The sequence below is a fragment of the Ochotona princeps genome, chromosome 5, assembly GCF_030435755.1.
Source record: "Ochotona princeps isolate mOchPri1 chromosome 5, mOchPri1.hap1, whole genome shotgun sequence".
Classification (NCBI taxonomy): Eukaryota; Metazoa; Chordata; class Mammalia; order Lagomorpha; family Ochotonidae; genus Ochotona; species Ochotona princeps.
Window position 1 is genome coordinate 77,428,866 of NC_080836.1, and position 13,547 is coordinate 77,442,412.

Genomic DNA, 13,547 nt, shown 5'->3' on the forward strand with positions numbered 1-13,547 from the left:
TGACTTTTTGGTGTTTATGCCAGACACTGCTTTCTGTATTATCTCCTATTGCTGCCCTGAAGTTAATAGAAAAAAATAGGTTGGTGTTAGAGTCCGAAGCAGCAGATTGTTTGCTGTTAGTTTCAGCTGAATGCCTAATGCTTTATTAACTGTATAGGTAGTGGGAATTATGTTATAAAATATATTAGAAAGTAGTAATAACCACTTTGAAGTTTTGATTCTTGTGTCTTTTGTTATTAGAAAATTAACGGGAAGAAAACTAACATTTCTTCTATATTCAAGTATTTTACTGTATTCATGTATTTCCTATTATCTAATATTTTTATTATTCCCCAAACAGATCATTATAAACCTGCAATTTCCCATAGAGATTTAAACAGCAGAAATGTCCTGGTGAAAAATGATGGTACCTGTGTTATTAGTGACTTTGGGTTGTCCATGAGGCTGACTGGAAACAGACTTGTACGCCCAGGGGAGGAAGATAATGCAGCCATAAGTGAAGTAGGTGTATACAAAATGTAGCTTTGAAATTATGAATTAACTACATTAAAAAAATGCACTGCTCAGCACAATTATCTCTATATTCCAGCTATGGAATATTGGAACTTGTAAAATTTGGAAATACCAAAACTATTGCATAAAGACCTTTGTAAATTTCATCTGTTTATTTTGGAAATCACTGTCACCCCCTTTTTTTCTTTTTTCAAAGTTTTTTTTTTTTTGTAATTAGAAAAACAGAGTGTCAAGAAGGGGAGAAGAATAGCAGTTTTTTTCATGTTTTGTTCACCCCATGAATGACCTCAATGGCTAGGTCTGAGCCATTTTGAAGCCAGGAGCCAGGAACTCTGTCCTGGTCTCCCACATAGGATGCAGGGGCTCAAATACTTCCACTGCTTTCTCTGGCACGTTAGCAGGGAGCTGGATAGGAAGAGTGACTAGACTCAAACTGTTCTAGTTCAAAATGTTGGCACCATAAGGAGGCACTTCACCCATGGTGCCACAATGCCAGTTTTTGCCAATTCACTCTTTTTTAAGATTATTTGAAAGGCAGAGCAAGAGAGGGAGAATGAATTAGTGAATCTTCATCTGCTAGTTCACTGTCCAATGGCCTCAGTAACAAAGGATGGCCCAAACCAAACCCAGGAACCTGGAATCCAGCTTTGCAGAGCAGACGGGACTTGGGATGTTGGTGTCAGAAACAGCAGCTTTTTTTTTTTTTTTTTTTTTTTAACATTTTGTTGTTGTTGTTGTTGTTGTTGGAAGGTAGATTTGCACAAAGACCTTCTACCCACTGGCTTACTCCCCAAATTGCCACAACTGCCAGAGCTAGCCAGATTAGCTGAGCTAATCTGAAGCCCAGAGCCAGGAGCTTTTTCCAGATCTCCCATACAGGTGCAGGGTCTCCAGGCTTACAATCAATTTCTATTGTTTTCCAGGCCATAAATAGGGAGCTGGATGAGAAGTGGAGCAACCATGACACAAACTGTGCCCATATGGAATTCCAGCACTTGGCGTTGAGGATTAGCCAGTTGAGCCGGTGCACCAGCTTCAGAAGCGGTAGCTTTATGTGTTGTGCTACAATGCCAACTCTCTTTTAAAGCAAGAGAAAAGTAACCAGTGCCCACCTTGTGACACGCAGGTTAAACTATCAGTTGCAACATTTGGCATGCCCTGTGAATGTTGGTTCAAGTCTCAGCTGCTCCACTTCCAATCAAGTTCACTGTTAGCTTGCCTAGGAAATCAACAGAACATGGTCCAAGTGCTTAGGCTCTTGTCACTCACATAGGAAACCCTGATGGAGTTTCTGGTTCCTGACTTTAACTTGGCCTGTTCCTGGGGAGTGACTTGGAAAACAGAAGAGTCTCATCCTCTGTGTGTTTGTGTGTGTGTGTGTGTGTAAATAACTCTGCCTTTCAAATAAATAAATAAATCTTTTAAAAAACACATAAAATTATTAAGTTTAAGATAAGGCAGTACATCTTCCACCATTAGTGTAAAACATATCCTTCCCAGGGTTGGTGCCGTGGTGCATCAAGCTAATCCTCCACCTGCAGTATCGGCATCCTATATGGGTGCTGGTTTGTGTCCCAGTTGCTGCACTTCCCATCCAGCTACCTGCTTATGGCCTGGGAAGGCAGAGAGCATGTTTCCCTAGTCCTTGGGGGCTTGCATCCATGTGGGTGATTTGGCAGAAGCTCCTGGATCTCAGCTTTGTATCAGCTCTGCTCTGGTCATTGTGGGCATATGGGGAATGAAACAACAGAAGGAAGTTCTCTCCCTGTAAAATTTGCCATTCAGATTTTCAAATACAAATAAATAATAAATGTTTTTTAAAGTTTGAGAAAAAAGAACATACCCCTTCCAATTTTTTATCTCTCTGTTTGTCATTTAGTCTTCCAAATGAATAAATAAATCATCTTAAAGAGAGAGAAAAACAGATGGACAGAAATAGATCACTGGTTCACTCTCCAGATCCTTGCAACAGCCAGGAACTTAATCCAGGGCTCTTACATGGGTAGCAGGGATCCAACGATTTGAGCTTTCACCTGCTACTTCCCTTGTGGGGCGTTAACCTGAAACGAGTCAGGAGTGTAGCTGGAACTTAAACCCAGGCACTCTGAGAAGGTATGCAAACATTCCAAGGGGCATCTTAAATGCTATCCCAAACCCTTGCCCCTCCTAACCGTTTTATATATTGGTACACATAGGGATGTCTGTCTTACTCATTTTAATTTATAGTATTCACTAAAATAGATTTACCACAGTTTAATTATTCAGAGAAGGCATTTACAGAAAAAAAATTGAATACGAAGGCTCAATGACATGCTTTGGGTCCATGACTAAAGTTTATATATGTAACTTCTGATCTAATGTCTACTACCCTTTATAACATGCTCTATTTTGATTCTGAAAAATATCACTAATTATTAGGTTGGTACAATCAGATACATGGCACCAGAAGTGCTAGAAGGAGCTGTGAATCTAAGGGACTGTGAGTCGGCTTTGAAACAAGTAGACATGTATGCACTTGGATTAATCTATTGGGAGATATTTATGAGATGTACAGACCTCTTCCCAGGTAAGAACTGCTCTCAGAAGTTCACATATTTTGAAGTGTAGCAATTTTATCTTATTTTTTATTTATATTAATATAATTTCTGTGCAATAATCTTTGTTCTTTCACTTAAACCTTTAGTTTATTGCCATCTAGTGTTCAGAAACATATGCTGAAGGATGTAAATCAGAAAGTTGCTTTTTGTATTTTTGTGGGTTTTTTTGTTTCTTTTGTAAAGATTTTTTTTTTATTGGAAAGTCAGATTTACAGAGAGAAGGAAAGAGAGAGAAAGAGCCTCCAGCAACTCACTCCCCAAGTGGCCAGAACAGCTGGAGCTGAGCTAATCTGAAGCCAGGAGCCTTGTCTGGGTCTCCCACGCAGGTTCAGAGTCCCAAGGCCCTGGACCATCTTTGATAGCCTTCCCAGGCCACAAGCAGGGAGCTGGATCGGAAGTGGGGCTACCGGGATTAGAACTGGCCCTCATTTGGGATCCCAGTGCGTGTGATGCGAGGACTTTAACCGCTAGGCTACTGCACTGGGCCCTATCAGTGAACACTTTTTACTTCCTGCTTCCTTTCTTTCCTTTTTCTTTCTTTTCTTTCCTATTCTTCATTTATTCCTTTTCAAGAACATTCAACATTTATGAATGCTTATTTGATGAGGCTTACTTGAAATCATCAAATGTATTCATAGGGTATTTTTCATTGTTAGAATTACACCACTGTTATATAAAAGCTTTAACTACAAGTGGATTACATTTTTTTGTGGTGCTCTTGCTGTACAAAATGGTTCGACATGTAGTCTCTTATAGGAATAATATCAATGAAAGGATTCAGCTTTGGGAAAATTTATGAAATTAAGCTAGTTAATGAAAATATTAATAGTGGTATTGGACTGTTTTACTTTAAAGACATTAAACATTAATTTATAATTCTAAAGTATAATCAAGTAGGATAGCGATTATTGGGGACAACATTGTGGTGTAGCAAGTTAGGGCAGTGCCTGCTATGCCAGCTTCCTACATGGGTGCAAGTCTGAGTTGTTTCTTCGCTTCCAGTCCAGCTGTCTGCTGATTAGGAAAGCAGTGGGACTTGGCCCTAACGGCTGTGCTTGTACACACATGTGGATGACTACAAATTGGCTCAACCCTGGCTGTCATGGCCATTTGGGTAGTGGTCCAGCTTGTGGAGGACATCTCCCTTTCTCTGAATCTGCTTTCAAGTAAATGAATAAATGTTTTTTAAAATATGATTATTGAGATCGATAAGGATAAATCACTTGTTATTTAGAAGTAAATGTTTTCCAGAATATTAAAAATACCATTCTGTGTTGAGGGGTGGGAGTTAGGGGGGGAAATCCTAAATAAAAATTAAATTAAATTTTGAAAAATGCCAGAATGGCATTTTTCTGAAAGGAATAATTGCCATAGTATCACAAATATCCTATGATTAGAACTTTGATCCCGAGTTTTTTTTTATTTGAGTATCCAGGATGTTTGTTGTATAAGCATGTCTAATTAAAAGGTTTCTTTCATCGGATTTAGTGCATGTCAGCAGCATTTTAAAAAATTTTATTTAAAAAGTGACTATTGCTTTTAATCTGTTAAACAAAAAACAGTGTCGGATGTTTGAATAAGAGAAAATAATTAAATCTTGTTTGCAGAGATTGCTTCAGTAGATGTGTAGAACAGAATCAAAATAGAAGGGCAAAGGACCAGTAGGTTAAGCTGTCTCTAACAGCATTGACATCCAGTCCTGGAGCGCTGATGTGCATCTTGGCCGCTCTCCTTCTTGTCCAGCTCCCTGCTAATGCACTTGGGAAGGCAGCAGAAAATGGCCTGAGTGCTTGGATCCTTGTCACCAACAAGGGTGACCAGGAAGTGCTCCCGATTTCACTCTGATCTAGATTTGGCTGTTTTGGGAATAATCCAGCACAAGGAAGATCCCTCTATGTCTCCCCCTCTCTGCTGCCTTGCCTTTCAAATAAATGAACAAATCCTTAAATAAAAAATAAAATAGAGGAATCATAGTTAGGTGTGGCCATTAAGACACTGCTTAGAACAGGTGGTATCAGAATGCCTGAGTTCACTTCCAGCTCCACTTTTGATTCCAGACGCCTGCTAATAGACTCCCTGAGAAGCAGCAGAGTAGTTTCTATGGAATAGAGAAGACAGAAATCATATTGCTGAGGTATAGGAAGAAAAAGTATTGAGAAAGCCCAGGCTGGGGATATAGTGCATTCTTATATTCTAACAATGACAGAGAAGCTGAAAAGAATTCAAGCATGTAGGCCAGCGTTCCTGCTGAAGCACTAGCATCCCACATAGTGTCAGTTTGTGTCCTGACTGCTTTACCTCTGATGCCGGTCCCTGCTTCTGGCCTGGGAAAGCAGCAGAGGACGTTCTAAGTCCTTGGGTTTCTGCACCCACAAGGAAGTCTTGACAGAAGCTCCTGGCTCCTGGCTCCTGGCTTTGGATCACTTCAACTCTGGCGGTTGTGGCTATTTGAGCAGTAAACCAGCAGAGGGACAACCTCTATCTTTTCTTTTTCTCTCTCTAGTCTTTCAAATAAAAATAAGCATCTTGAAAAAAATAAACACAGAACTCGCATAAATATATTGCTAAATGTAGAGAGTAGCATGTAATAAATATAAAATTCTTCCATTGTATTTTATAAGTATCAGAAGCTCTCATCACAGTTGATTGTTTATTAACAATAAACAAGATTATTAGGCAATAGTAGAATAATTAAGGATATTTTAAAATTCTTGACCTAAATACCACTTGGGAAGAGGAATTTTTTGAAAAATCAACATGTTAATTTTTTAAAAAAGATTTTACTTTTATTGGAAGGTCGTATATACAGAGAGGAGGAAATACAGAGAGGAAGATCTTCCATCTGCTGAGTCACTCCCCAAGCTGCTGTAATGGCCGGTGCTGAGCTGATCTGAAGCCAGTGGCCTGAAACCTCTTCCAGGTCTCCCACATGGGTGCAGGATCCCAAGGCTTTGGGCCGTCCTGGACTGCTTTTCCAGGTCACAGCCAGGGAACTGGACGGGAAGTGGGGCTGCTGGAAATAGAACCGGCACCCATGCAAGGCAAGGACTTTAGCTGCTAGGCTACCACACAGGGGCCAACGTGTTGATTCTTGTCAAGTGGTCATTATCATAGAAATTTTGTGACATTTGTTACGGTCTGGCTGTATGATGACATAAGACATGATAACTATTCATGCCACTTATTTATATGGGTGTTTATTTAACTAGATCTTAGATTTGCCTGTCATTTGCGCCATTCTGTCTCCCTGTGTAGCTTCAGAGTCAAGACAATTTTCAAATATTAAATATATATTATAAATATGATAACTTGTTTTTCCCTCAGCTAGAAGTCTTTTTAAAATTCCTGCCTCTCATTGAAACTAACCTTGGATCTATCAATAAATTATTGAGATTCACATAAGGAAAGCATTTACTAATAATGTATTAAACCTGCATCAGGGTCTTTGGGATTTCAAGGTGTGCCTGAAAGGGTTTAATATGTACACATCAGAATTATCCACTTTTACTCTATTATTTATGATGATTGGAAATTGTATTCTGTTTTTACAAATATACAGGTGAATCTGTACCAGAGTACCAAATGGCTTTTCAAACAGAAGTTGGAAACCATCCCACTTTTGAAGATATGCAGGTTCTTGTTTCTAGGGAAAAACAGAGACCCAAGTTCCCAGAAGCCTGGAAAGAAAACAGCCTGGTAAGAAGAATACAAAATGATTCAAAAGAGGGCTTCAGAACTGAACATGATTTAATGTTTGATGCAAAAAATAAACTTCATAATGCTAATAATTGTCTACAAACATCAAACACTATTTAGAGAGACTAATGATATGTCTAAGGGTTGTCAGATTGAATAGCAGCTGACTTTAACATATTGATAGTTGAAACGTTATTGAAATTCCATCCTCTTCTTTTTATAACATTGCTAATAATATTGTTAAGCAGTTCAGGCTTACATATTCAGTGACAGAAATTTAGGCTACACCTAAAAGAGGCCACGCTGCAACCTGTGAATTCTGCTCATTAGAAATAGAGTTCAAATAATGAAATATCTGTAAAGGTTCCTGCAATTTGAATACATTTTTTTACACCACTGAAAATATCTTACATACATTTGTACACATAAACATTCATATTTTTTGAAGATTTTTTTTATTTTGAATTCAGAGTTACAGAGAGAGGAAGAGATACAAGAGTGATCTTTCATCCTCTCGTTCACTCCCCAAATGGCTTAAATAGCTGGGGCTGGATCAGGAGCTTCTGTGGGTCTTCCAGGTGACAGCAGAGACCCGAAAGCTTGAGCAGTCTTTCATCTTTTGCCAGGTGTGTTAGCAGCAAGCTACACCAGAAATGGAGCAATCGGGGTTGAACTGGCACCCCTATAGGATGCCAGCATTGCACACTGGCTTAATCCATTACATTACAACATGTGCCCCTCAGATAATTTTTGAAATATTTATTTAGCAGAGTGACACATGGGGAGGGAGGGAGAGAGATTGAAAAGGATAAAGAGAGAGATTCCACCTGCTGGTTCACTCCCCAAATAGCTGCAGTGGCTGGACTTGGGCCAGCTGGAAGCCAAGAGTCAGGAACTCCATCCGCGTCTCCCATAGGGATTATAAGGGCCCTCATCACCTGCTTTGCTAGGCACATTAGCATGAAAATGGAATATGGTATCATACTTACATAGGATTCCATCATGCTCACATGTGATGCTGGCTTTCAAAGAGCTAGCTTTATCTGTTGAAGCACAAACCAAGATTTTTAGTATACAAATAAATCATTTTTGGTTTTCCTTTTTTTTTTAATAAAAAACAATTTCATGTGTTTTACAAATACAGTTTTAATAACATAATATTTCCCACTTCACCCTTCATCCCTTGCTGTCATCCTCACTCCTTGTTCCTTATTTTTCTTTAAATTTTACAATGATGTACTTTTAATTTGCTAACACAGCTCAGCCCTCCACTAAATAACAACTTCCACAAGTAGTGAGTGAAAAAACAAACCTGTTCCTCAGGAGTAGATACAGGGCTGTAAACAATAGTCCAATCTCAAAGTACAGATTTTATGCATAGACGTTTTTTATACTCTGTAAATTGAAATTACCACAAATCAAGGAAAGCATAGGTATTCGTCTTTTTGGGATTGGCCATTTCACTGAGTATAATGATCTCCAGTTGCATCCACATTGTTACAAAGACAGGCTTTCATTTTACATGGCTGAGTAGTATTCCATTATGTATATTTAACACAATCTCCTTATCAAGTATCTGGGTTGATTCCATATCTTAGCTATGGTGACTTGAGCCACTAAGAACATGAAGATTAAAATCACTCTTTCATATTGCTTGGTTTCATTCCCTCTGGGTAAGGTTCCGGGAGAGGTGGGGATACCTAAGTCATATGGCAGCTCTATTTTCAGATTCCTGAGGAATATTCATTCTGTATTCCATTATGGTTTTACTAGTTTACATTCCCCATCGTCAGTGTACTGTGGTACTTTTTATGCAACATCCATAAATTTCTTGATGGTGAGAAAGAAATGAAAAAAGTAATTAAACGATTAAATAATTTTGTTATATATTTTCACATTTCAATTTTAGATTCTCTTGGAAAGATTAGAATATATTCATTCTGGATCCTGACAGTTGTTTTCATTTCAGAGAAGGACTACATACACATTACCTATTTTCATACAAACTTTTTTTAAAGATTTATTTATTTTTATTGCAAAATCAAATATACAGAGAGGAGAAACAGAGAGGAAGATCCTCTGTCCGATGATTCACTCCCCAAGTGAGCTGCAATGGCTGGTGCTGAGCCGATCCGAAGCCAGGAACCAGGAACCTCTTCCGGGTCTCCCACACGGATGCAGGGTTCCAAAGCTTTGGGCTGTCCTCAACTGCTTTCCCAGGCCACAAGCAGGGAGCTGGATGGGAAGTGGAGCTGCCGGGATTAGAACCGGCGCCCATATGGGGTCCCGGGGCATTCAAGGTGAGGACTTTAGCCACTAGGCCACGCCGCCGGGCCCCATACAAATTTGATTGCACCTTATCTACATTGATCTACTTTTATCAGTACATTGTCTTCAGCACTGGCTTCTGTTTCCTTTAAAGATTGAAATCTTTTTTAAGTGGAAGGCAGTTGAAGAGCCTGTTGTCAAGCACATATGGCCAAAATTGCGTCCAAAGTGTAGTCCCTGATGTGGGAGCTGAGACAGATGTTTAAGAGGTCCCTGAGAGCAGGAGAGAGGCCAAATACTGTACCAGGATTGATCAGAAGTACCAACCTCAGCCCAGTGTGATCACCTGGTGGCTAAATCCTAGCCTTGCATGCACCAGGATCCCTTATAGGTGCCAGTTCATGTCCCAGCTGGTCCACTTCCCATCCAGCTTGTTGTTTGTGGCATGGGAAAGCAGTCAAGGACACCCATGTAGGAGACCTGGAGGAACCTCTTGGCTCCTGGCTTCAGATCAGCTCAGCTCTGGCCATTGCAGCCACTTGGGGAGTGAACCAGCAAATGGCAGATCTTTCCTCCTCTCTGTATATCTGTCTTTCCAATAAAAAAAATTACAAAAATTAAAAAGAAATCTTAAAAAATAAAGTACCAACCATATAGTAGAGTGCCTCTTATTCAGCTGAAATACAGCTTTAATCTTCTTAGGTTATTTTATTTAAACAGAAAATGTAATCTATTATTTTGAACTATCTCAGCAATCCTGTCAATATGTAGTAGGCATTATATATACATGAATCTGTAAATCTCTTTTTCTTCCAATTTAGATTTGATTGCTAAGTAAGGGATTTGTAATAATTAGTCCACTTCTAAGAAATATGTTTAGGGGTCAGTGCTGCGGCTAGCAAGCTAACCTTCCACCTTCAAGCACCAGCATCCCACACAGAGATCAATATGTTCCATTCACTGTCCAAAGATCACAACAGTCAACTCTGGGCAGATTGAAAACAGGAGCCAGGAACTCCAGCTGAGTCTCCCCCGGATGCAGTAACCTATGTCCAAGAAGAACACTATTAAACACCTTTCAGGTTAAAAGTTGAACTTTGATTGCATAACCTAGATTATTTGGAAATACTGAAAATGTTTCTAAGACTGCTGAAAAGGATATTGTCCTAAAATAGGATTCTGTTTATAATAAAAATGTATTTGTTGTTTCTCTGAAATTCAAGTTTAAATTGGTATACTAACATTTTTATTTTTCTGAATGTAGCAACCCTAATATAAAACCGTCATTTTGAAAATAAATGTTTCAGTGCTGGCATTTGGTACACTGGATTCGGCTCTTCTACAATGCTGGCATCCCATGGTTTTTTGTTTTTTTTTTTTTACACTTTTTTTAAAAAGGTTTATTTGTTTTCATTGCAAAGTCAGATATACAGAGAGGAGGAAATACAGGGAGGAAGATCTTCCATGATTCGCTCCCCAAGCAGCTGCAACAGCTGGAGCTGAGCTAATCCGAAGCCAGGAGCCCAGCACCTCTTTCGGGTCTGCCACATGGATGCAGTATTCCAAGGCTTTGGGCAGTCCTCGACTTCATTCCCAGGCCACAAGCAGGGAGCTGGAGGGAAAGTGGAGCCTCCGGGATTAGAACTGGGGCCCATATGGGATCCCGTCGCATTCAAGGCGAGGATGCGCCAGCCCATCCATGGTTTTGAGTCCTGGCTGCTCCACTTCCAGTCCAGCTCTCTGCCAGTGACTTGAGAAAGCCACAGAAGAGCAGAAGATGGCCCACGTGTTTGGGCCCTTGCCACGCAAGTGCGAGACCTGGATGAAGCTCCTGGCTCCTCCTTTTGGCCTGGCCAAGTCCCAGCCATTACAGCTAGTTAGATAGTGAATCAGTAGCTGGAAGATTTTTGTTGTCTCTTCTCTGTCTAGGTAACTCTGCCTTTCACATTAATCTTTAAAGAAAAAAAATGTTTAAAAGTACATGAAGTATAACTGTCAGAGCAGATACAAAGTTTGATGCCTAATTTTTAAAAAATGAAAAGACTTCATCTTGTAAACAAAAACATTCACTACTTTTTTTGAAAACACACTGTCATGTGCTTTGTATCCTAGGCAGTGAGATCACTCAAGGAGACAATAGAAGACTGCTGGGACCAGGATGCCGAGGCTCGGCTCACTGCGCAGTGTGCTGAGGAGAGGATGGCTGAACTTATGATGATATGGGAAAGGAACAAGTCTGTGAGCCCAACAGTCAATCCAATGTCTACTGCTATGCAGAATGAGCGGTAAGAACCTGTGGGCTTTAGCATCTAGTAGCCAGTATTGGAATCTGATACTGAACAAATAATAGCAAATAAATTATGTTAAACCGGTCCAATGTTGCAGTCCTTAACTTATATGATCTAATGTTGTAATTTTTCTTCTAAGGAAATGAGAATTTTTTTATTGTTTTATGATACAGTTTAATAGGCGCTGGGGTTTCCCATCTCCCTCCCCAAGTTCCCTTTCCTCTCCTCTGTTCTTCCCTCCACTCACAATGGGTGTCTTTTGTGAATTTTCACAAATTCATCATGTTACCCCTGAGTTATCTCCCAACAATTTAGATTATCAGCCATTTTGTTGTGAGTCCATCCTTGTAGTACATGTATGAGGACTTACTTCTCTCTGTTTCCACTTACGAACATAATAATTTCTGCCGCATTCCATAATGTATCCCCTTGAGTACAATCCACCATGGGGGGTGGGAAATAGTGCACCTTCAACCACGTGAAGTTCATGAACATATAACAAAGGTATCAGTGTGACACTAGGGTGGTGAAAAGAGTGTCTAGCATCTTCATGCAGGAATAAATGCCAGCATGTGACCCAAGGCACTAATGAAGCTACAATGAGGACTAGATCCTCATTACTTATGGCAGTAGCAATAACAATGCTAAAAGGGACATTAACAATCTCAGGTGATTACTTAAGGATTGTTTGTTTGAAACACAGAACACCACCAAGAGAAGGAGAGGCGACAGAGGGAGAGCAAGAGCTCTTGTCCAAATGGCTGCAATAGCCCAGTCTGAATAACAACCAGAAGCCAAGAACTCCATCGTGGTCTCACTTGTGGGAGACAGGGAGGCCACACAGTTGGACCATCTTCCACTATCTTCCCAGGGAACTGGTTCAAGCTAATATTTGATGCCACCATTGCAGGCAGTGGCTTAACTTGCTGTTCCACAACACTGGCCTCTAAAGTTGTAATTTTTCATTCTACATTCTCATTCTTCTGAAAATGTTTTTGTATCAATGCAAGATGGAATCTGTTTTTTGCAATTGAAGATGAAACAAAAGATGGGGCTGGTGTTTTAGCTAGTGCTTAAGATGCCAGTTAGAATGCCTGAGTTCCGTGTTAGAGTGCCTGAATTTGATACCTGCCTCCAGTTTCCATTGTAGCCCTTGGGAAGCAACAATAAATGACCCAAGAAGTTGAGTCCCTACCTCTGATATAGGAGACGTGGATGGAGTTTTCAACTCCCAACTTCATCTTGATCTGCTTCTCTCTGTCTCTCTTGATTTGTTCAGTCCTTTCTGTATTCCATTCTTTTTATCCAAGAGCAATTTCTGTTATGCATTTTGGGCCATAAATGAGCTTTACTACTAATTAATAAATAGTTTGAATTAGCTTCAGAAATAAAGTATGCCCTAACAAATCAAAGAAGGTAGAGAGTCGAACTAATGTAAACATCAATTTTCTCATTTACACATACTTGAGGACAGTCTTCTGCTCTGATTCCCTTCATCTCTGTGTTTTCCATTTGCTCTAGTATTCTATTTATATTCCTCTCAAGAATCTAAGTTTTGACCTTAAAGGTATTGGAACACTTCCTGAGTGGGAATAAGAAATCCTTGATGCCTGCTTGCTTTGGCTATTTTTTTTTTGCTTTGTCATTCATCTTCACAGTCTACATTCATTTCTAGTCTTTCTAAGTTTCCCCTAAATCCTAGTTCATGCAACAGTCATTCTCATTGTACATTTTACTTTTATTGAATATTAACTTCTGTGCCTCCTTAGCTTCCTTTTCTTTTGCTATGTCACAGTTTTTCTTCTTTCTTTTCCTGTCATTGCTCTTAAACTTCATCAGTCTTACGTAGCACAGTTTCTTTCATTGCTGTTTTTTTCCAGTAACAGTTGTGTATTTTAATGTCCCCAGTGTTATACCTTAATTGTTTAGTTTATCTGGTTTTTATTTTAACCTGATTTTAAATAATGTAAATATATTATAATGTGACGACTGTGAAGAGCAGTGTATAACTAGAGAACAGTTCTGAATCTTATCATGGCTATGGCTCAAGACTATCCCAGAAAGATTATGTTGCTAGCCTTTTCCTCTTCATGAAGGGCTTTGAAACAATCTAAACGTTCAAATTTTTTTTTAAATGAGTTGACCTTTGGTATTTAGTTGGTAACGTACTGTTCAGTAAGACACA

General features: G+C 39.5%; 1 protein-coding gene across 1 annotated transcript in view; it reads left to right on the forward strand.

Moving 5' to 3' along the window:
* BMPR2 (bone morphogenetic protein receptor type 2) overlaps positions 1-13,547 on the forward strand; it is a 108,784-nt gene that overhangs the window by 91,314 nt on the left and 3,923 nt on the right. Inside the window, exons 8-11 of the mRNA XM_058664865.1 lie at positions 341-501; positions 2,932-3,079; positions 6,670-6,806; positions 11,187-11,359. Coding sequence (XP_058520848.1) covers positions 341-501; positions 2,932-3,079; positions 6,670-6,806; positions 11,187-11,359 — 619 coding nt within the window. The remainder of the gene's footprint in view (positions 1-340; positions 502-2,931; positions 3,080-6,669; positions 6,807-11,186; positions 11,360-13,547) is intronic.